General features: G+C 42.8%; 1 protein-coding gene across 1 annotated transcript in view; it reads right to left on the bottom strand.

Annotated features, from left to right (window-relative positions):
• FFAR4 (free fatty acid receptor 4) overlaps window positions 1-21678 on the bottom strand; it is a 92640-nt gene that overhangs the window by 19377 nt on the left and 51585 nt on the right. The window contains exon 2 of the mRNA XM_069239834.1: window positions 14828-14956. Within this exon, the coding sequence (XP_069095935.1) occupies window positions 14828-14956 (129 nt within the window). The remainder of the gene's footprint in view (window positions 1-14827; window positions 14957-21678) is intronic.

The raw sequence follows: 21678 nt of genomic DNA, 5'->3' as shown, positions 1-21678 counted from the left end.
GAAAATCTGCCGGGACAGCAGGTGAAATACCGGGACTGTCCCGGCAAATCCGGGACGCCTGGCCACCCTAGACGTTAAAAAAAAAAGAAAATACCGTGGCACAGGGCTGACCAACACTTCCTCTGCTGCGTGGGAGATGTGGCAGGTAGGGGAAGTGAGAATAAAGCAGGAACTTCAAGACTGTGGAGAACGGTGTGAAAGCCAACAAAGCTTGTTTCATCCAACAGGAGCCCATGCCGAGCCAGAGCCAGACATTCGTGTCAAATCAGGCAAAAACCTTCAGTGGCTCGCTCTACAACCCCCACAGACACAGCACCTATCAACGATGCTCCTCTAAAAGGGGGCGGGGATGGTCAGAGTGACTTGTCACTGAAGCAGCACCGACCGCTAGCCCTCACATATACTTTTACACGGAGGAAACAAGTGACTGATTAAAGTGGCACGAGAGAGCTCCTCCTACAGCTCCCAGAGGCTGCTTGTCAGAACATCGCATCCAGAAATAGCATCTGAAATAAATGTTTCATTATATTGTATTAAATACAGTTTACAAACATATCGTCCCACTGGACGTAGATTTTCTATTATTAACACCAATTGGGCAGTATTTTGCAACTGACTATTATGTCAGACGATATTCTGATCATGATATTCTGGTACCTCGGCGCGCCCGGAAGGAAGGACCGAGGTCAGCAAGGCCTCGACGAGCCTGAGATCACGGCTAACTTTGGGAATACGAATGTTCTCTTTGGGTCCAGGATTTTTTTAAAACAAGGCTCCAGGGAGGCTACAAGGGTACAACAATGTTCTATGACACTGACCTTTCAAACGTACCCCACACAGGCAGGGTTGGTAAAAGCACTTGTTTATTCCTCTAGTAGAGGGAAGCAATGGCACTTCTTTCCTAGGCAGGTGGCTCATTCCAACCCAGTGGCGTAGCGTGGGTTGTCAGCACCCGGGGCAAGGCAAGTAATTTGCGCCCCCTAACCCGTGGATTTTAGCACTCGAGTCCCCCCCCCAGATGTTGCGCCCGGTGCGGCCGGCCCCCTCTGCACCCCCCACGCTACGCCACTGTTCCAACCACTTCGTAAGCCAAACCACAGCATTCCTCCGCATTTAACTCTCACATCACAGAGACTTCTATTTTCATTCACAACAATAACAGTGGAATTGGAATAAAGACGCATACTATATAAGAACCATGTTTAAAAAATGCAGCTGTAAAGAAGTTAAAACCACAGGCAAGCTAGAAGGCTACCTATGATCCCGCGCCCACCAGTTCCCTCCAGAACCCCTACCCTCTAGCTCACCCACCTTCCTGTAGTGCTCGTGCTGGTTATTAATATGTGACCCCTTCGTGCGGTTACCCAAACTATTCTTCAAATCCTAATCTCACTTGTTTACCTGACTTCATATGTGTGCCTTTCCCCAACCTCATTTGCGCCTTCTATGTACAATTTATTACATGTGCACCGTTCCCGAACCTCCCCTGTGCTGTCTGTGTACGCTATCAACAGTGAACAGTTTACTCACATGCAGAGATGTGCCAAGAACATGGACAGCTGCAGTGCACTCATCCCTCACATGTAACACACAGATTAGGTGTTGCACATGGATCATCACTGGAAGCTTCCCCCTCACGCAGAACAGGTAAAGCATTGACCGCATCACGCAAGCTTCCCTCATACACCAAGCAGATGCAGCACCTGTGGCAGTAGTCCAAGATTCTCTCATGCACACGACATATACATCAGAGCAGCATCATTACAGGTTTCCATCACCCAGATAACAGATACAGCACCAGCGATCTTAATCTCAGTGCAGTGTGTGATCTTGGGTGAATCGGACTCCCTCATGCGCTGTATAAATCAGACATACATGCTGCGCAATCCTCTTCGAGAGGGTCCATCCCATTGCGCATAACGGGCTGCCAGTCCAGGTCAGTGGGGACTTGTTACACTGTCATTACTACTGGATTCTGTGCATCTGACCCTGTGTGAATTTAGAATCTGTAACTGACACTGTGGGTGATCTTACTGTCTGTGGAACTGACACTCTCTGTAATCTTGGTTATATCTGACAGCTTCTTAGCTCAGTCCCGGACTGCAGGTTTGTAATTCAATTCTGTCACTGCAGAACCACCGGCCTCTCTCATGGAGCTCACTGTACGTCATAGGTGGCTGATACTGTGGCCTCTAAGTATGACGCGGTATCATATTGCTCTGAGACGTTGAATTGAGTGGGATCAGAGGGGCACGACGTGCCCATACTTCTGTTGATTTATAAAAAACAGTTCTCTATCCTTCCTATAAAGACAACCATCACGGACTGGTTAATTCCGATAGTTTAAATGCTTCAGCTGAAGTGTCAGGCAGGGGGTCTCCTGTGCTGTGAAACCGAAGCAAAGCAGGTAAACAAGTCTTTCTTCCAGGGTGACTGCTTGCCTGTAAATGTTGGCAACTGGTTAATTTGGAAATGTAAAGGGTACTTGGAAGCGGTATTGACTTTAATTGATGGAATCACTTAAAGGTTCCTAGTGCAAGGGAGTTACCAGCTGTGAAGTGCATGCTTTTAAGGGACAGTTTTATCAAATAACCTGAACTACATACAGCGCTTTTTGCGCTTTTTGTAACAGTCTATCTTATACTGTGTGTAATGCAGGTTTAAAATAATAACGTTCACAGTGCTTTCTGCCACAGGCTGGGAACTTGTAGCACTACACTTACACACTTACTGTTCTCCACTGCGCAGAGGATTCAATTATATGGCTCTCTGGTTAGACACAGACCTCTGCAGTGTGTTAACTAATAAAGGTTTCACTATGTACTATAGTGCATTTCCCACTGATTAATTTAGCTTGCATTTATTTTTTTATTTATGCTGCACCTTATTTTATATGTAGTTACCTGAAGGTGAAAGACCAGAAAAACGTATTTTGTTTTTTTAGCCACGTCTTTGATCCCGTCCCCAAGTTCACTGCCCCCATTCCACGTAGCATCCACAGTGCCCATGCTTTTTTTAATGAACTTGGACCACTGCTAGCACTATGGGTGCTGTGGAATTCTGTTTACCACACCCTGCAATCACATGGGTTTCCTTCCAGCTTACACTGCTTATGATCTCGGTCTCTGTGCGATTAACACTATGTGTGACTCTGCCTGAAAGTGACACCTTCCTTCACTGATGTTCTTGTTGCCCTTTATCAGCAGGCTCTGGAGATACCAAGGCCCTGATTTATACTTTTTTTGCGCCGCATTTGCATCATTTTGTGTCGCAAAAATGGCGCAAACTTACAAAATACTATTATATTTTGTAAGTTTGCGCCACTTTTGCGTAAAAAATGGGCCAGTACTCACCAGTAATGGCACTTCTCAGTTTTCTCCCCTATATTACCGGAACGTCTCCTTGTGTCAAGAGAGTACTGGTACTCCTAGAGGCAAGCTGGGGTCGGGCTCTGGGTTGTGGGTACACGCAGCCTAAGTGCGGCTGAGTGTGAGGCTTCAGAGGGAGCGTGCTTGTGAGTCACCCTTGACAGTTAACAGTCAGTATATTCCAGCGGTAGGTTGCTGCTGCAGCCGTACACTCTGACAGCGCGACGGGAATAAGATGGGACCCGACAGCTAGAGCCCCTCACATTGGAACTGTTGTGCTGCAGCGCTGGAATCCACTCGCCGTTCCTGTCACAGCGCCCGATGCCGTTCGGCCCAGTTCAGTTTATGTGTACAGGGCGCAATTGATACTTTTTTCCAGTTATATCTTTCGCACACTTGGCAGGAGGATAAGTAAAGTGCTTTAAACAAGAATCACACGTTTTATATGAAAGCATATTTTATTTTTATGGCACAGGGATTTGAAATCCTAGAGCCCGCTCAATGTCCTGTGATTCTGCGCAAGTAACTAAACCTCCCATGCCATAAAAACAAAAAATACCTTCCATCTTTCGCAGGGAAACTCTTTATCCTTTTGCAGTTGTGCTAAGGAAAGTGCGACGAGATTAAGAAAATGTGCCCTGAAGGAATAGCCGGGACAGCACCCTGGAAACGCTGCCCATTATTATCTACTAAAGACATAAAAATATGCATCACCATGGAAAATAACAAGCACCCCAACGGTTGTTTTTAAGGTCGAAGTTTGCACCTTAACTGGTTAAGTGTCTCAGGCCTTATATGCACAGAGGCTATTTTCGAGTCTGCTTTTCCTAATGTTTGCAGTCGACCTCACCTCGTTTCTTAATCACCTTGACAACACGCCGACACTGCATAATGCTCCCATTGTAGGCATAAAAAAGCCTGAGGCACAGTCTAGTCCACAAATAAACACGGGAATCATGCGGATACAGGTATGTGACATCCGTGTTAGATTGGCGAAACACTATATTTAGACAAACCGTGATACTTGGAATTATTTTTTAAAAAATCTGTACTTTTTAAAGAAGCCTTGTCATGACTGAGTAAGCATTTTTTTAATTTTCACAAACGTGCAAATGGTAGGTTGGTTAATCAGATATTATAGATTTAACCCAAAATCAGGTCAGAGTATGACAGGTATTTTTCCAGTAGGCCAGAGCCCCTTGAGACCTCTTTTAGGTCAGGATGCCTCTGTCATTTTCTCCAGCATCCCAAGGTTAACTCCAGAAGGCACAGGGAGGCTTCATGAGAGAGAGGAAGGGAGAAGATAGAGAGAGAACGTGACGAGAAAGGAAGAAGGCAGAAAGTAGAGGAGAGAAAGAGAGAATGGATGGAGGGATGGATTTGAAGAGAGAGACTGAGTGAGGGAAATGAAGGGAGTGAAGCTGTTTTTTTTATTTCAAAAGTGTTTTATTGGGATATTATACAATAGGAAAAATAACATAAATGAAAAGAAACAATACATTGTATGGTACCATCAAATGAAGTGGGAACAGTGGTTTAGGATATAGCACGAGGAGTCGGTCCACATTTATAACAGTAGAGGGTAGAGATAAGTGTATTTGTTTGCAATGATAATGTGAAGTTAATCAGTGTATGTATTGTGAGGGAGCGGTTTTTGATGTTGTGGTGAATGATTAAGGTACCTCAGTTGTAGAGGAATGAGCCAGAGTAAAAGAGTGGAGACGAGAGAAGAGAAAAAGAAGGTGATAGGGAGTGACATGTAGGAAGTACATGGGGAAGGTTGGTAGGTAGGGATAGAAGGGTGCGAGAGAGTGGGATGAAGAGGGGGAGGGTGGGAGAGTGAGTGAGTGAATGCATGAAAGATCAAGTGATCAGATGATTGTGGTAACATAGACGAGTGAGACATAAGGTTGTCTAGCTTGCACCATAGTTAACCATTCTTCATTGGTGTTGTCTTAAAGTATAAGTTTAGTGAGTTACAGGCAGTCCTGGTGAATTGGACCCATTCCCACCATGTGTTGGGGTAGTTGGATGAGTCTTTCTATTCATTGAGGATACCTTTAAGGCCAGTTGTGACTAGAATGTCCCATAGGAGAGGGTCCTCTTTTTTTAATTCCTGTTTAATGTCAGTTGTGAGGGGGTGCTAAAGTAGGAGTCCATTTTGTATGAAGTATTTGAGATATTGCATTACTGAATTAAAGATGTCCTGCCAAACCTTTTTGGTTCCTAGTGCAAGTGTCCTGGTGTCCTCCATTAGACATGTGTTTTAACTCTCCTGCTTTCTTCTCACAGCTCCAGCATGTGTCAGAGGATCTGAGGCCTAGTTCATAAAGTTTGTCCGGAGTCCAGTGTGCCATATTGGCAATACAGTATCTGCTTTATGCTAGTGAGGGAGTTATGAGGTTACTCCAGGTAGATGGCCAGTCCGGAAAGACTTTGGAGTGTTGTTAGTAGAGTTTCCTACTTGTCTTGTGTTGGTTTATTTAGTGAGGTTTTTTGTGGGGGATTGGAGGGAGTACAGTTTGGAAGCTAGGTGACTGCCTTTGGTAAATATTTCTAGTGTGTTGGGTAGGTCAGGGGAGGTTGGAGGTTTATGTTATGCTAGAATTTTTTTTATTTTAAGGAAATGGTAAAAGGTGAAATTTGTCTTTAATTTGAGATAACGGTATGGGTTCTGAGGGGGTGCCAGTATCACTCACCAGGAGAATACCCTTTTCTGCCTATTTCTCTGTATACATCGTTCTCCTGTTTAGTTTTACATTTTCATTGTGCCATAGCAAGGCAAGACATGAGTGGTTAATTTTGATGGGCAGGTTCTTGTCAATTTTTCAGCGTGTCTCTGCTGGGTAGAATTTTTAGAGAGTGTTGTTTTTTAACTTTTTGAAAATTAGAAATGAAGTGAGGGATAAGCGGTTTAGTGGGGACATTTTCAATAGCGAGCCATGGCGCTGAGGGGTTGGTGGTGGTTAGGAGCCAGTGGCCCCCCTGTTTCGTAGGAAGGCATGTTGGTATCTCCGGTAGTCGGGTAAGTTTAGGCACCAGGTTTTTTAGGAAGCCTCAGTTTCTTTAGGGCAATTCTGGGCTTTTTAGAATTCCAGAGGAAGTTGGTAAGTAACATGTCTATTTTAGTGAAAAAAGGCATCTGAGAGGTATATGGGGGACATGCTGATTAAAAAGGTAATGAGGGGAGTAATCATCATTTTGATAGATTCTATTAACCCTACCAAGTAATGAACCTGGTTGACCATTTACCTAAGTTATCTTTGATGTTATCTGGAGTCTTTTTCTTGTTGAGATCAATGGAGTCTTTAAGGTTATCGGTGAACCATGTACCCAGGCATTTTTATCTTATCTGGGGCCCAGTTGAGTCCATAGGGGCTTATGTGTGAGCTGTTGCAGTACACATTGAGAGGAAGAACCTCTGTCTTTTCTTCATTGAGGCAGTAGCCTGTCATCTTAGAGTAGTCGCTGATGGTGGATATGATGTGCTGCAAAGCTGAGTCTTCCTGGGTGGTAAAAAGGAGAATGTTATCCGTGTTAGGTGGCTAGTTTTTGTGGGCCTGATGAGAAAGGGATACCAGGGGTGAATGGATTTTCTCTCATCAATGTAAGTAGGGGTTCTAGCATTAGTAGAAAAAGTAAGGGGGAGCGAGGGCATCCTTTTCTGGTTTCCTGTTGGAGGTAAAAGGTATTAGACAACTTTCCATTGATGTTAATTCTAGCTTTTGGTTCTTTATATAGAGCAAGGATCATTTTTGAGAGAGCAGGCCCAAAGTTGAAGGAGGAGAGTGAGGCTTGGAGGAGGGTCCACAATACCTTATTGAAGGCCTTCTCAGCATCTAATGCTATTGCGCATGTTGGTTGGTGCAGGAGTTTGCCTATTTCAATCGCATGGCTAAAAAGTCTGATATTATCCGCGCTGAATCTCCCTTTGATAAATCCTGATTGAGAGGGATGTATTATGTTGTTGAGAATGGACTCTATTCTGAGCGCTAAGATCTTTGCGTATATTTTGCAACCTGTGTTTATGAGGGAAATGGGCTGGTAGTTCTTGGGATTGGATGGGTCTTTCCCTTCTTTGGGCATAATAATTATGGTTCCCTCCGTGGTGGAGCCCTCAATGAAGCCAGTGGAGGAGAAATGGGCGAATAAGTCTTTCAAGAATAGGGAGGTATCCCAAATTTGATAGAATGACGCGGGAAGCCATCTGGGCTTCGAGCCTTCCTGGCTTTCATTGTTTTGATGACATTTATGATTTTCATCATGAGAAATGCTTGTTCTAGTGATTCTTTTGTTGATTCATCTATCTTAGTTACATTAATTTTGTTGAGGTAGTTTAAGCATATGTCATAAGATGTGTTATTACTTTTGTAGAAGAGGATATGGCAATATTTTTTAAAGATATTTAGGATGTCCTTCTCGTTTGTCGATGTGACATAATGTTAATTGGTTATAGAGGTTATTCTTGTCTTCCGACGGGTCTGTTTTAAATAATATTCAAGTATTTTGCCAGCTTTATCACGTCCACAGAAATTGATGCTTTTGTATTTTTGGACTATTAGGTGGGCTTTGTTACATAGGATCTTGTTGTATTCATACTTGAGTTTAATTAGATTGTTTAATTGTGTTTTGTCTTTGGTGCAGTTGAGATCTTTCTCTAATGTTTTCATTTTTAGTTCTAGTTGGTCTAAGGTTTTGTTGTCTAGTTTGTTTTCTTTGACTTAAGTTTATTCGTATGCCCACAGATAGTGCATTTTAGGGCGTCCCAGATGATTTGTGCATTTGGACCAGAAGACCTATTGAGTTTTATGTATTAATCGTTCTGTTTTTTTATTATTTCCTTGAAGGAGGGTTCCTCCACGAGGAGGTCGTTCATTCTCCATGTTTTGGTTCCTGATGTATTACAAGCAATATCATAGAGTAATGAAATACAGGTATGGTCTGAGACTAAGATCAGTTCAGTGGTTGGGGAAGAGGTGGCTGGTACGTGAGTTTTGTGAATTAAGATATAATCAATGGGAGAGAATGTATTTTGCGGATAGGAGAAAAATTAGTAATCTTTCCCGGTGGGATTCAATAGTCTTCATATGTCTTTAAGTTTAAGAGAACTGCACATGTTTAGCATTTGTTTATGGGATTTGTTGGGTTTAAATTGACATGCAGAATTACTGTCAAGAGTGGTGCAGCAGGGTAAATTGACATCTCCTACTAGAATCATTCTGCAGTTGGGAGGTAAAGCTGAGAGCTTTTTATTGATATTAATCCAAAAGGTAGGCTTGTCGCTAACTTCTGTAATTTGGCAAGAAGCCATCTGCCTTCGGTGTCTGCTTCTGAGGACAAGATAATGAGACCAGAGGCTTTCGAGATAAGGGTGATCAGCCTATTTTTTTGTTCATGGCTGGGGTGCATGGTAAGTCACTAACCCATGCTTTTTTTAGGAGGATTGCCTCTTTCATGGTCACCTTGGTTTCTTGAAGGAGAATTAGGTCTCCCTTAAGTTTATGTGCATAGTCTAGGATGTTCTCTCTTTTTCTTGGGTGATTTAGACCCTTGACATTAAGGGAGAGTATTTTTACGTTTCTGCATTTTTGTGGGAGGGGAGTGTTCTCGTCGATGTAACCAGCTAAATGCCAGTTATTGTTTGCCATTAAGGTAGGGCTAGGTAGGTGGGATTAACGGGATGGAATGAGTGAGGGGAAATGAAATGGATGAGAGAGGAAGGGCAGTGGGTAGGGAGGAGGGAAAGGAGATAGTAGAGTAGTACAGCATGATTCCAGTGTTTATTTGTGGACTAGACTGTGCCTCAGGCTTTTTTATGCCTAAAATGATAGCATAGTTATTGATTAAATATTTGTGATGAGAATCGAGTACTATGAAGAGAAATCCGACAAAATCTAATTGAGTAGAGGCGATGGAGGCCACGAGTGGTCAAGCCTAGATCCGGAGTGCAGTTTTACCGTGCCCTGTATAGAATGGGGTGTGTATTAAGAGTCACGGCAGTGTCTAAGTATTTCATATTTATTATATGGTGGCTGGAGTGCCTGGCGTTATTTCCATAGTGGTGCCTAGTGAGTTAGTTGCCATTTAGTGGGAGTGGATAATCATGTGTATTCTGTTGTTTATATTTACACTGTTTGTATTTCCAGGTAGTGAGTGAAGTGGCTATTTGTGGGATGGGTCTTAGTTGGTGACACCTGACATTATTTCTTCTGAGTTAAGTTTTTATGTCAACAGTTATGGTTGTGAAAAATGGTACCCAATGTATCTCATAATTATGGATCACAATGTACATTTCCAGTAAATTTGCCACTAATTGTCATTATACTGCTAACATAATATCAACATAGTGTCAACCTTAGAGCCAAAAGAGTTTCAATGAGTTATCAGCAAGGTGTCTACCTAGAACCAACATATTATCAACCTAGTACCAGCATAATGTTCACATTGTGCCAGCATATTCTCAACACAGATTCAACATATATCGAAGTAGGTCGGTCAAGTGACCCCAGGTTACTGTATTGCAAGGAGTGTGCACAAACGTTAGTGATTTTTGTATTGTCCAACCTGCAGGTCAAAATGCAGTTTCGATAACAACTGGACAGCAGCTAAGTATCCATTGGATGGCACTAGATTTGTATGATAATATTATCAATGTGAGTCTGGTATGAATATTAGTTGATGTCAATATGGGATTTGATAAATCTAAATTATGTTGAAAGTGAGAAGATGAAACATTGCAATAAAGACGTCATCGGGTTGAAGACAATTATAAAACATCCGATTTAACTAGAGCAGATAGAAGGTCGTTATAGAAATACAGTACTAGTTACTAAAGAAGAGAGCAGAAATCTGACCATTGGTTAGGGTTAACAGTAGGTTGATAGGTTTGTTGTTAGGTTCTTAGTAGGTTAATAGGTGCTAGTTAGTTAGTTTATTTAAGGTTTTGTAGGTTGCTGATCACTCCATTTATTCTGTCTTTGTTTCAAGTGGAAGAAACTTAAACAAATATTTTGGCCTGTTAGACTTACAAAGGAAGAATGAGCTTGTACACCCATGTCCCGATCCAATGAGTCGATCAGAGTTCTGCAGCGTTATGGGAAGAACGTGAATTGGGTTTTGTTTAGCCATTTGTGGGCAGCCTTTATAATTGTATGTTACTGAGTAGAAAGTTAGTGAAAGTTATTAGGAAGGATTTGTGTTAAGTATCAGCTATTCCTTCCAAGTTTTTAAGAAGTAATTTTCAGGTCTTGGATTTCAGCAACATAGGAGTTCAGTTTCTAAGGGTCTTCAAAAATGATGTTTTTGCCATTGTAAGTTTTTTTTTTTTGTGCAGGACCAATAGACAAAAATTGTATTGACAGATCTTTCAGAGTTTTCCTCAGAGAAAGGAGAACCTTTAGTTTCTTGACAGTGTCTTTGGAGTAATCTTGAGAGATTCCAATGAAGGAACCTTGCCACTTAATTCACTGTATTTTCTTAATTTGTGTGAGGATGGCTTCAGTCTGTGAGTAGCGAGGGGTCTGAAAATGATGGCTCTTATAGCTTTGTTGTTTGCGGGCTTATGTGTGGGAACTCTGTGTGCTCGGGTTATTTCAAAGTCCTTGTCTAAGCTTATATTGAGTACTTGGGGGATCAATTTTTCAAAGAAGGTTGCACAGGAAGGAGCTTGGTTTTCGCTACCTTCAGGAAGTCCAAAACTGCACAAGTTGCTCCTTTTATTTTTATTTCGAGTTTGGTGATGTTCCTTTCCCGTCGAGCCAGCCTCGCAGTGGTGGTTTTAGAAGAGGTATGTTTTTGGTCTTCCAGGAGGTTTATCCATGCTTCTATTTCATAGACTCTGCTACCCAGTTGTATCATTTCTTGTTTCAAAGATGCAAGGTCGCTCTGTACAGTTTCTGTGTTGGATTTTGTTGATTGAGCAAGCACATGTTGCATGTCAAGTTTCTGCATAGTTATATCTAGAGTTGCGTAGTTCTCAGATTTAGTTTTTATAGGGGAGTCTGGGGCCAGGGGTCCTGCTTGTGACTTTTTTGACCTGGTTTGGTGTCTTTCCAAACTCCCCTCACTTCTTTGGGGTCATGCAGTTTGGAGTCTGCCATTCTGAGAGCGGACCTTACTGTATACTTCATATTGGGTGCACCTAGTGGGATTTGGGAAGTCCTTGAGATGTTTCACGGAGGCATTGAATGTTGAGAGGTAGGGTGAGGTGCAGAAGTTGGTATCCTTCCAGGATTAGTAACACAAATAATTGTATATGGTGCTGCAATGCAGAATACTGAATAGCAAGGTACAGCACTTTGGAGTGTATGGGATTATTCTCAGCCCCCTCCTGTCTGCAATTTGGGTTGCTGTTGAGGTGGAAAATTTCAGAATCCCAAAATGTGTAGTTTAGAAGTAAGAAAGTACTGGAACATGCTTTATAGAGAGCTGTATTAAATGGAGGTGGCCATCTCAGGGTCAGGCATAGGGTGGGAAGGCCTGTGCCATATTTGGTCTGGTCAGTAGGTTAGTTTTGTATATTATAGGTTCCTACCCTTATACAGTGAGAGAGATCATAGTTTAGGAATACATTAGTGGTGACTTGCTAGTTTTGTATATTATAGGTTCCTACCCTTATACAGTGAGAGAGATCATAGTTTAGTAATACATTAATGGTGACTTACTAACCTTCAGTTTAAAAGTTTAACTGAGAAATTAACATGGAAAGATAAAGTTTGCATGTTTGAATTATGGTGGACAAGCTGGCCGCCATTTGTTTTTGACATCATGTTTAACATGAAGATATTGTGCACTTATATTTGAGTAAGCTATAGACATGAAATAATGCAGAAAGTATTTTTACGAGATGAATATTTGAATTGAAGTATTAAATGAATATGAATTAATTGTTTTTATAATGATTTAAATTAATCCTATGAACATGAAGTTACATGGGTGCAGAAAAATAAATACACGTTTAAATTGTTCGAACATGTCATAAATAACTTTTACAGTAAAATAATTTGTTTTACATATTTTATTTCAACTGTAAGGTGCACAATAGGTTTTACAAATGTATTAACTATATTAATGTGCATTTAGGCTTTCTTAGCTTGACTAGGCTTGAAGTTTTATATTTGCAGCAGTAGAGGAAAATTACTTGCTTATTCATGTTTCAATGATAACTATGTACCAGTATTTGTTCTAGCTGTCGAACAAGACAGGAAGCTCATGATTCTCATGTGAGAAATGTTTAGTCCAATCTGTGTACTGTGAGAAAAGATTTTGATGCAACCATTAACTAGAAAATGTAACGTTTTAGAGGAATTGTATGAAATCATCAAAATGACAACATGCTTTGTCTGGGAAAGTCTGGAATAGCTGCAAACTTGATGGTGCCAGCGACAACCATTGGACGCCGGAGCGTGTGCGTAGTTGAGCCCACCTGAAGGACCCATCAAAGGAACATGGATATTTCTAATTAGTGAGGAACTTTCAAACTTTTAAGTCAGTCTACTCCTGTCTCGAGTCTACTACGTTTCTGTCAGAGTCTGCTGATGCCTGGCAAAGGCTGCTACTGTAATTTCCTCCTCCTGTCCCTCTCAAAGTCTTCCGCCATATTTAATCTTTGTATTATGAGATTCTTCTAGTCTTAATTGCCCCATTCATTTATGCTGTTCAATACTACTATGCCCAACTCATTGTGAACTGCTGACTTGTCCTAGGTGCAGCCTGTGTTCTGCACCGTCCTGATGCTGCTTTCTACTGAAGTCGGGAGAAGATGAACGCTCTGATGAAGTATTCCTGTGTGCTGTCCCATGAGGAGAGGTATAACTAAATGTGGTTTCTTTTTTCCTTTTCAGTTTAGATAATTACACCAGCATATTTTATAGAGGGTAACCCTGGTTAGATGATTTTTTCCAAATTATTTTTGTATTTTCTTTTTGTTTTGTCCACATGTGTTAGCCCATTCCCACACATGCAAGTCTAAATTTGTGTTAGAAATAAAGATGGCCAGCCTTGAAATTGATTGTTAAAATTGTACTTTGATGATTTACTGATGTCACCATTATCTGCTTTAAAATCTGATGTTAATGTGCACATTGTGATTTTGCTAGTTTATGTTATTCTCTTGGAGTGTTTAACAGTATTGATATTCAGTAGGCTAAATCCCTTTCGGCATTTTGGTCAGCCAATGGTATTCATGTATGCTTATAAGTTGGTTTTGCGCACCAGATATGTTACATTGATCTTGGGATTGTAATGAAGCTTTGAAACTTTATTCAGTTTGGAGTTTGATATAGTGTTAAATTGTTTACGGTCCTTAGAATTGTTTGTGGTTTCATTTTATTGATTTGTGATGAATCTGACTACTACGTTCCTCACTGAGTCCAAAGATCCAGTTCTGATGGTGGGAATAGTGATGGTGTCTCGCCAGAGTGCTTGCGGTTTCTGAATACGAGGTGTGAAAGAAAATCTCTACTAGCGCTCCAGCAGAGTGTTGTAGAGTAGTGCCACTAAGTGCTCACCACTAGGGGTAGGATGTTCGTAGTGATGCTGGGGTAGTCAAGTAGAGATTCATTCATGTGGAATCCTGGTTTCGGCCATTTTAGGGTCAGGCATTGTGAGGCAACGTCTGGAGCACTTGGTTAGAAGAGGTATTTCTCTCAAAGTCTTTTTTGCCTAAAGTGGGTCGCTGAAAATACCATAACTTCCTATATGCTGGGTACTGTTTAAAGTGTGCGTGGAGGTGGTGTATCAGCAAAGCGGGCCGTTTTTGTCTCTCAGAACAGCAGAGCTCTCCAATTAGGTGGCCATTTTTCTCTGGCAGTAGCCACACACCCCCGGGAGTGGGGCTGTTTTTAAATTTTTTGCCCAGGCTGATTTGTTTCCCTAGGCTGACTCTGACCACAATGCGTACTGCTTTTCTCCGGCAATGTTTGCAAGATGATGTGTGGTGTTCTACTTAGATGGTGCACACAAATGGAAATGCTATGGACATGTTATGGAGACACAGAGAGGTAAAATGAAATAGGGGACAGACACAAGTTCGTTTTTGTTAGAAATTTAAAAAAATAAGCAATAGCAGAGATTTTCCAGCAGAAGCAAGCTACTTTTAAGGCAGATGTACACGTGACCAAGCAAAATGCTGTCACTCATAATGCAGTCAATAGATGAAGTGAGCTGAAACCTTGCCTCATGCCATATGCTTTAGTGGGTGGGAGCAAAATCAGAATGACAGCTGAACAGACAAATGGGTGAAAATGTCTGGGCCAAAGCCCCTCTATATATGAAGATACATATCTATTTTTTGTTTATGTTTTTTTTTACAAAAGGAAGTATTACGAACATATCAGTAACATAAAGCTAATAATCCTTATGTATATTTCCGGCTCTTTCCAAAAGCGTCATACAAATCTAAAGTACAGTATATACTATATTCAGTCATGCAATCTTATTTGATTTGAATGATTCAGTACCTTGAATATTTTCGTGTAACCGATGACAATACTTAGACCAGGTATTAAGAAATCCAAAACGACAAACAATACATCCCAAACGATTTCTGCTGCAACTGAAGGCCAAATCATTGTGCAAACCTGAAAATCCTATCGAAAAAGAAAAAAACAAATATCACTAAAAAACAGGCCACACTTGTTTTCAACAGGCAACTGTAATTAATAAATCTCTTACTGCAGTAATGTGCCATCACAGGAGTGCTTAATCTGACAACCACCGGAAGAGATCAGTGGTATGTGAACAAACCAGAAGTTGTGGTATTTCATTCTCAAACTGAACGGGAGCAATTCAGCATGTGAGTCAGGCGCCAAAATCTGTAAAGTAGGGCACTAACAAAACAAGCATTAACAAATGCAGTAGGTCTGGCTTTTTATATCCTGTTTTTATGTCCTGTTTTTAATTTGTTCTTCATGATTTCCTGCTTTGAGTTTTCTTGGCCTAAGGTGATGTGTGGCAAGCGCAGTAGTCTATTTGCGCCAAACATGACAATAGTTCGGTTTGGGTGTTTGTTATGTAAGAATTAGGGGCCAGATGTAGGAAAAAATCAAATTGCGACTTGCAATTTGCGAGTCTGTGCGACTCGCAAATTGCAAGTCGCAATTTGACATGCAGAAAGGTGTCTCAGACACCTTCTGCAACTCGCAATGGGGTCGCAAAGACCCACCTCATAAATATTTATGAGGTGGGTCGCAGTTTGCGACCCCATTGCGAGTATAGCCACTCGCTAACATGGAGGCCTGCTGACGTCAGCAGGCCTCCATGTTAGCGACCTGCCTTTTAAATAAAGGTTTTTTTTTTTTTTGAAGTGCAGCCCGTTTTCCTCACAGGAAAACGAGCTGCATTTCAAAAAATTCCGAAACCTTTAGTTTCGGAATTTTCAGGGCAGGGAGTGGTCCCTTGGACCACTCCCTGCCCTGAAAAAATAATATGGGGTCCATTCACAAAGGGGAAGGGGTCCCATGGGGACCCCTTCCCGTTTGCGAATGGGTTACCATCCACTTCAAGTGGATGGTAACTGCGACTCCATTTGCGACCGCATACGCGGTCGCAAATGGAATTGCATACCATTGTGAATCGCAAATAGGAAGGGAACACCCCTTCCTATTTGTGATTCGGAAATGCATTTTGCGAGTCGTCCCGACTCGCAAAATGCATTTCTGCATAGGAATCACGCATTTGCGAGTCGCAAACGGCAAATTTTGCCGTTTGCGACTCGCAAAGTGCTTCCTACATCTGGCCCTAGATTTAGAATCCTTTGTGGGAGGTAAACACTGATTGGTACAGACGTGCAATCCCTACCACCTCATGCCAGGTAAAGGAGCACAGCTGCTAGTATGGCATAAAGACAATGACACACATTGCAAAGACCAGAGAAGGGAACGCAGCAAAGAAGCTGTTAAGGCCAAAGCGGTTTCTCCATCAGGAAAGTCCTGATCTGCCAGCCGGCTCAGCATTAGCTCTCTCCACACCCTCCAGAGTACAGTTCGTTCCCAGCACATAAAAGGGGTAAAAATAAAGGACGAAAAGTAAAAAAAATAAAGGTTGCACTTGCAGGCTTGCTCTGTTTGTCCTGATAGTATCCCGGTGATCACATGCCCTCCGCGGAGGCACTTCCTGGCCTTCCATCTGCCCAGATACAGGGGAGTATGAAATGCTGCTGATGCTGAGGCTTTGAGGTTGTGGTGTTTGCTGCGATATCAGGAGGAGAGAAGGCCCCGCTGGAGCTGCGTGTCCACTATACGGACCATCAGAGGCTTCTGTACCCGGACTCCTTAACGGCTCGACCACGTCAGGAACAGAAGAGTTACATTCAGGCCTTAAGTTCAAGGTTTTTGGGTGCCCTGCCATATAAACTGCTAACATCTATGGGTAACACGGGGTTGGAGAAAAAGCTAGTCAGTATATTGCAGTAGTTCGATATCTGGTTAATCAATACCAGGTGGACTTTTTATACATTCATGAATGTGTGTGTGTGTTTGTACCTTTAGAATCTGTAAATGTCCCTAAATGTGCGTGGTAGAAGAGGTCTTACGTGTTTACTGGCAGCTCGTTGGAAACTGGCAATGCGTATTTACTTGGACATTATTTAAACTCACAACCTATATTTAATTGGGCTTTCGAAAGAAATGACAAAATAGGTGTGTTACTGGGTCATCCTGGACATTTCATGTGCATGTTTACTGGGGCATTGTCAGAACAAGCAATACCGAGGCCCCGTGGAACCTCAACGAAGTATCGTTATCTGAGGCGGAAATACAAAATGGAAATGTGTGTTTTCCTGATCCATTGTGGAGTCTAAGAATGTGTGCCAAGCGCTGCTGTGCTAGTGAGGCAAATATGTGCTGATATGGGTCAATTTTGTAGTAATGTGCTTTGAATCTCGGGGCATGCTTTGTGGAGGGTGGGCCTTCTCGGAGAAGCAGCTTTGGGAAATCACAGAATGTGCTGATATTGGAGCTATGGTTGTGCTGATGCCACAGGACCATTCTCTACTGCCATTAAGTCTATTATGTGTCAATGCGGTAACAGAAGCACACCAGTTGTGAAATCTATAGCAAGGTTTTTTACTTCTCTTCGCACAAAGACCAAGTTAAAAAGAGCAGCCGCAGTGCAAGGTTCACAAATGCCCTCTGAGCAGCAGTAATGCAGATTTCACTCACACATAACATGTGCAGAATGAGCATCTCTAGGTAATGTTTCTTTAACACAAACGGAACAAGTACACAGTGTAAGCTTCCATTGCTCATGGGAGACAGGTACTGCCTTGAAGCAGATGTGCAGGTACAGCGCTGACTACAACAGTGCAAGTGACTGTACAAAGAGAAGGCACGACAGATGCAGTTCTAGCTTCTCTTCCACATAAGGAACATGTTCAGGATAGCCGCTGCCATGAAAGCCTTAAACTAGGCTTCTCCAATGAGTAGCTCGTGAGCTATTGGTAACTCTCTAGCCACCTCTAAGTAGCTCTCCTGTGTGCATCCCAGCCTACTGAATCAGAACATTCGGCTTGGTTGAATTAATATAAGAATGCCAAAAATGTATTCACTGTCAAAATGTGTGTATTTGCAGAACGCATAAGCTGATGTTTGAAGAAAAATGGTTGAATTTCCAAAATATATTTAAAGCTGATGTTTGAGTCACAAATATTCCAAATATTATTTCATTCTTGCCAGGGGTACTGCAGTTGTAGAGGGCATGTATTGCCCACATGGAGGCATTACAAACTGACAAAGCTATTACTACGGTCAAACCTGACTGATGTACTGAGGTGTTCACATCACTCCTGGTAATCTTGCATATGTGGCCACTATTGTAATTATGTCTAATGTGGTCACTATTACAACGCTAATAATAATAATAGCTTGTGGTGATTTTCATTGAACATAAGTAGCTCTTATTACACAAAAGGTTGTAGACACTTGCCTTAAACCCACACAGTGAATGGACAGAATGAAGCAGCAGGAGCAAGAGCCTGCAGCTTACATCCCACATGATGTGGTATAACTGGATGTACCATCCTATCAGATCATCCATTACTGCACTAACAGCATGTTGTAAAACTGATATGATGCTGGGCTGTGGGTCATTGCTGTAGCTCTTTGGTGCTCACATATTGAGAGCAATGTAAACTGGGCACCTGCCTGAGTACAGGACACAGATGGGATAGGGCCTTTAGTCAGGTTTCCTGCACCCTCAACCCCTAGACCATGCTTCGTACTTTCATTGTGCCGCTAGTCAGAGAGCCCCGAGGCAGTGGAATGTTACAGGCATGTTAATGTTATTTATTTACAGACATTCATATGCAATGAGCCCATCAATGCTCAGGAAAGCATCCACCTTAAGGATTGACCATGCACTGTCACCAATGGTGCTGGAATAATTTTCCAGAGGGGCATACCGCTATCAATGTTATATCACTGACGTCATAGAGATGGTGAAATCTAAGTGTTACACAAGAACAAGTGAAGTAAATGAGCAAAGCCCATTTAGTTCGAGAATGGTTGGGGAACAGCATGCGTCCAGTGGTGCATTTTGGAGCACACTCTTTCAAATATGTAATTAAAGCATGGTGTGGTCGAGTACTGCCATTTACAGGGAACACATTTTCCATAGAAATGGCTTTTTAAAATTGTCATTTGCATCAGACATGCAATTTCACTGCTAAGCATATGTGGCACACATGCAGCGTATGGAAAACGGGTTGTAGAACATATTTAATGTGTGTAAAGGGTCTTGGTTTATTTTCATCCTACTGAAATATTTGTTTACATCACATTTCACAATTACAAAACAATTACTCCTCATTTGTACTTTCCTTGCTTTTGATATTATTTTGAAATGTATGTATCGTTCATTTTCAACTATTTAAATGTTGTGTGTTTTAAAACAGCTGATATCCTCCAGCCCTTCCTTTCATGCCACCTGTTCCCCAGCAAAATTGTCACTTGGTTAACATTACAAATGCCCCTTCATCATGCAGTTAGAGAAAGGAAAAGTAAACAATAGTCTCAGTTTACTGCCACATTGACTTGGCATCTAAAGTTACTTGCCAAGCCTGGAACTCCCCTTTTGCCACATATAGGTCACCCCTAACATGGGGTAGTGTGCTGTGTAGGTAAAAGGGAAGACATGTGCCTTCATTGTGTTGCATGTCCTGGTAGTGACAAACAACCTATTTGGTTTCTCACTGCTGTGGGTGCTGCTCCTCTCATAGGTTTGCATTGGGAATTCCCTTATATACGTCTAAGTGGTAATTTCGGATCTGTGAGGAGTAGCGTGGGCATGTTTGGAATAGTGGTGAGAGAGAGAGACAGAGAGAGAGAGAGAGAACTTACATTTGTATAGGTTGTGTCTCGTCCTCACACAAATGGCTCATTTACCCCCCTACTGATGTCTGGAGCAAAGGCTGGAGTTGAAAGGGGAGGGTGTACACTTCTGAGGCTCCTTTGAAGTTCCCCCTATATAAAAGGAATTTTAAGTATCAGTAGAGGGGCTCTGCTCCATGTCTCTAGACACTGAATGGACTTGTAACCAGATGCTGCTGGTTCTGCACACTGCCAGAAGGAGCTGTTATACTGCTAGGAGGTATTACATTAGGACTGACCTGCTTGTTGTGCTGACCTGTGGCCTGCTGGGTCAGAAGAAGGACTGCCACTTCACCCCAAGGACCTGAGGGTCTGGCCTGCTGCTGGTACCTTGTTTCTGTGCACCCCAAGTGATCTCCAAGGGGTCAGCATAGAATTTCCCTGACACAAATGCTGCCCCTGGCCCAGCAGCTACAGTTCCTGGTGAGGACTACAATATTCTTTTTTTAATTGGAGTGCGGGCTGAGCACCACATTCCTGTAATCGGGAGGAAACCGCTGTGGTGTGGAGCTGCCCGGATCGACCAGCGCATCACCTGGCAGCCTGAAACCCCAGTGGGAGACATGGTTCTTTAGCACATGGGGAGTGCTCCTGTTTTCCCTGTTGGCCCCGGTACCCAGAGTGCTTTGTGGTTCCCCCTGTCCTGGAAGGGCCAGGGAGAAGAAGAAATAGGGTGGGGACCACCAGCAGTGTCCAGTGTGGCACGGCTGAAGTGTGCACTCCCTAGTGCCCCGGGGCACAAGCAGGCACCCACTCCCAACGTCGGAGCTCTGAGGCTGGCCGTGCTCCACTCAGCTGTTTTGGATTGCTTTCACCACCGGAGCCCGGGACAGAGGAAGACGTGTGGTGGGCAGTGATCTGTTGAGGCTGTGCTGTGCAGAGCCTGCGCCTGGGAGTAAGGAGTCCCGAAGGAGAGAGCCCTGGGCATGTCTTCTCCCCTGCAGCCTTCTGGAGCCTGAAGAGAGCAGCTGCAAGGCTGTGTGTCCCGACTGAGATTGGTAAGGAGACCTTGGCGGAGGTACCATGAGGCTCATTTGACTGGGCTGCCTCATGGGGACGAAGGCAGTGGTCCGGGAGGCCTTTGACGGCTCCGGACCCGCTACTGGTTCAAGGCGACTTTGGAGGAAGCCGCAAAGGTCAGCAGCTCCACTGCACTGTTGCGGACGGCTATCTACTGTTCTTCCACTCATGGAGGAGACCCAATAAGGACTTCCTACCGATGTAGGTGGTGTATGGGCACTCCCCATGTTTGTGCATACCTTTGGGGAGCACCCCAGATCAGTTGGCAGGTCGGGAAGGGATCCTCGACAGATGTCCCGGTCTTGCTGGTTCTGATTTTATTGCTGTATTTACCCTAGTAGGGGCGCAGTGGTGTTTGCTCCCTACATTATGGATTTATATTTTTACCGTATCATATGGAATAGGAGAGCAGGAGTACCGGGTCTCATGGTGAGGCTGTTGATGGCAATAAGTATATGGTGATATTATGGTGACCCATTTCTGTTCTGCATCCAACCACTGCATTTTTACCCTCAGGATTCACAGTAATGTGTTGTTTCATGGCTTGCCAGGATAACCTTATATAGGGCCTGATTACAACTTTGGAGGAGGTGTTAATCCGTCCCAAATGTGACAGATATACCACCAGCCATATTACGAGTTCCATAGGATATAATGGACTCGTAATACGGCTGGTGGCATATCCGTCGCTTTACTGTCACTTCTAGGACGGATTAACACCTCCTCCAAAGTTGTAATCAGGCCCATAGTGTGGTGGTATAAACTGCTCAGTGATGGTGTTTTCAAAACACGTGCAACATAGAACCCTTTTCTTTTATTGCACTATGATAGTTTGACAATTGCCTAGTTGGCAAAGTAATTATTGGTCTATGGTTAATATAAAATACAGTTTATTTTCATATAACAGTTGGTGGAGTCTCTTTCGT

Source organism: Pleurodeles waltl, chromosome 6, assembly GCF_031143425.1.
Source record: "Pleurodeles waltl isolate 20211129_DDA chromosome 6, aPleWal1.hap1.20221129, whole genome shotgun sequence".
Classification (NCBI taxonomy): Eukaryota; Metazoa; Chordata; class Amphibia; order Caudata; family Salamandridae; genus Pleurodeles; species Pleurodeles waltl.
The sequence above is the reverse complement of the archived record's forward strand: the minus strand, read 5'-3'. Positions and strand labels throughout refer to the sequence as shown.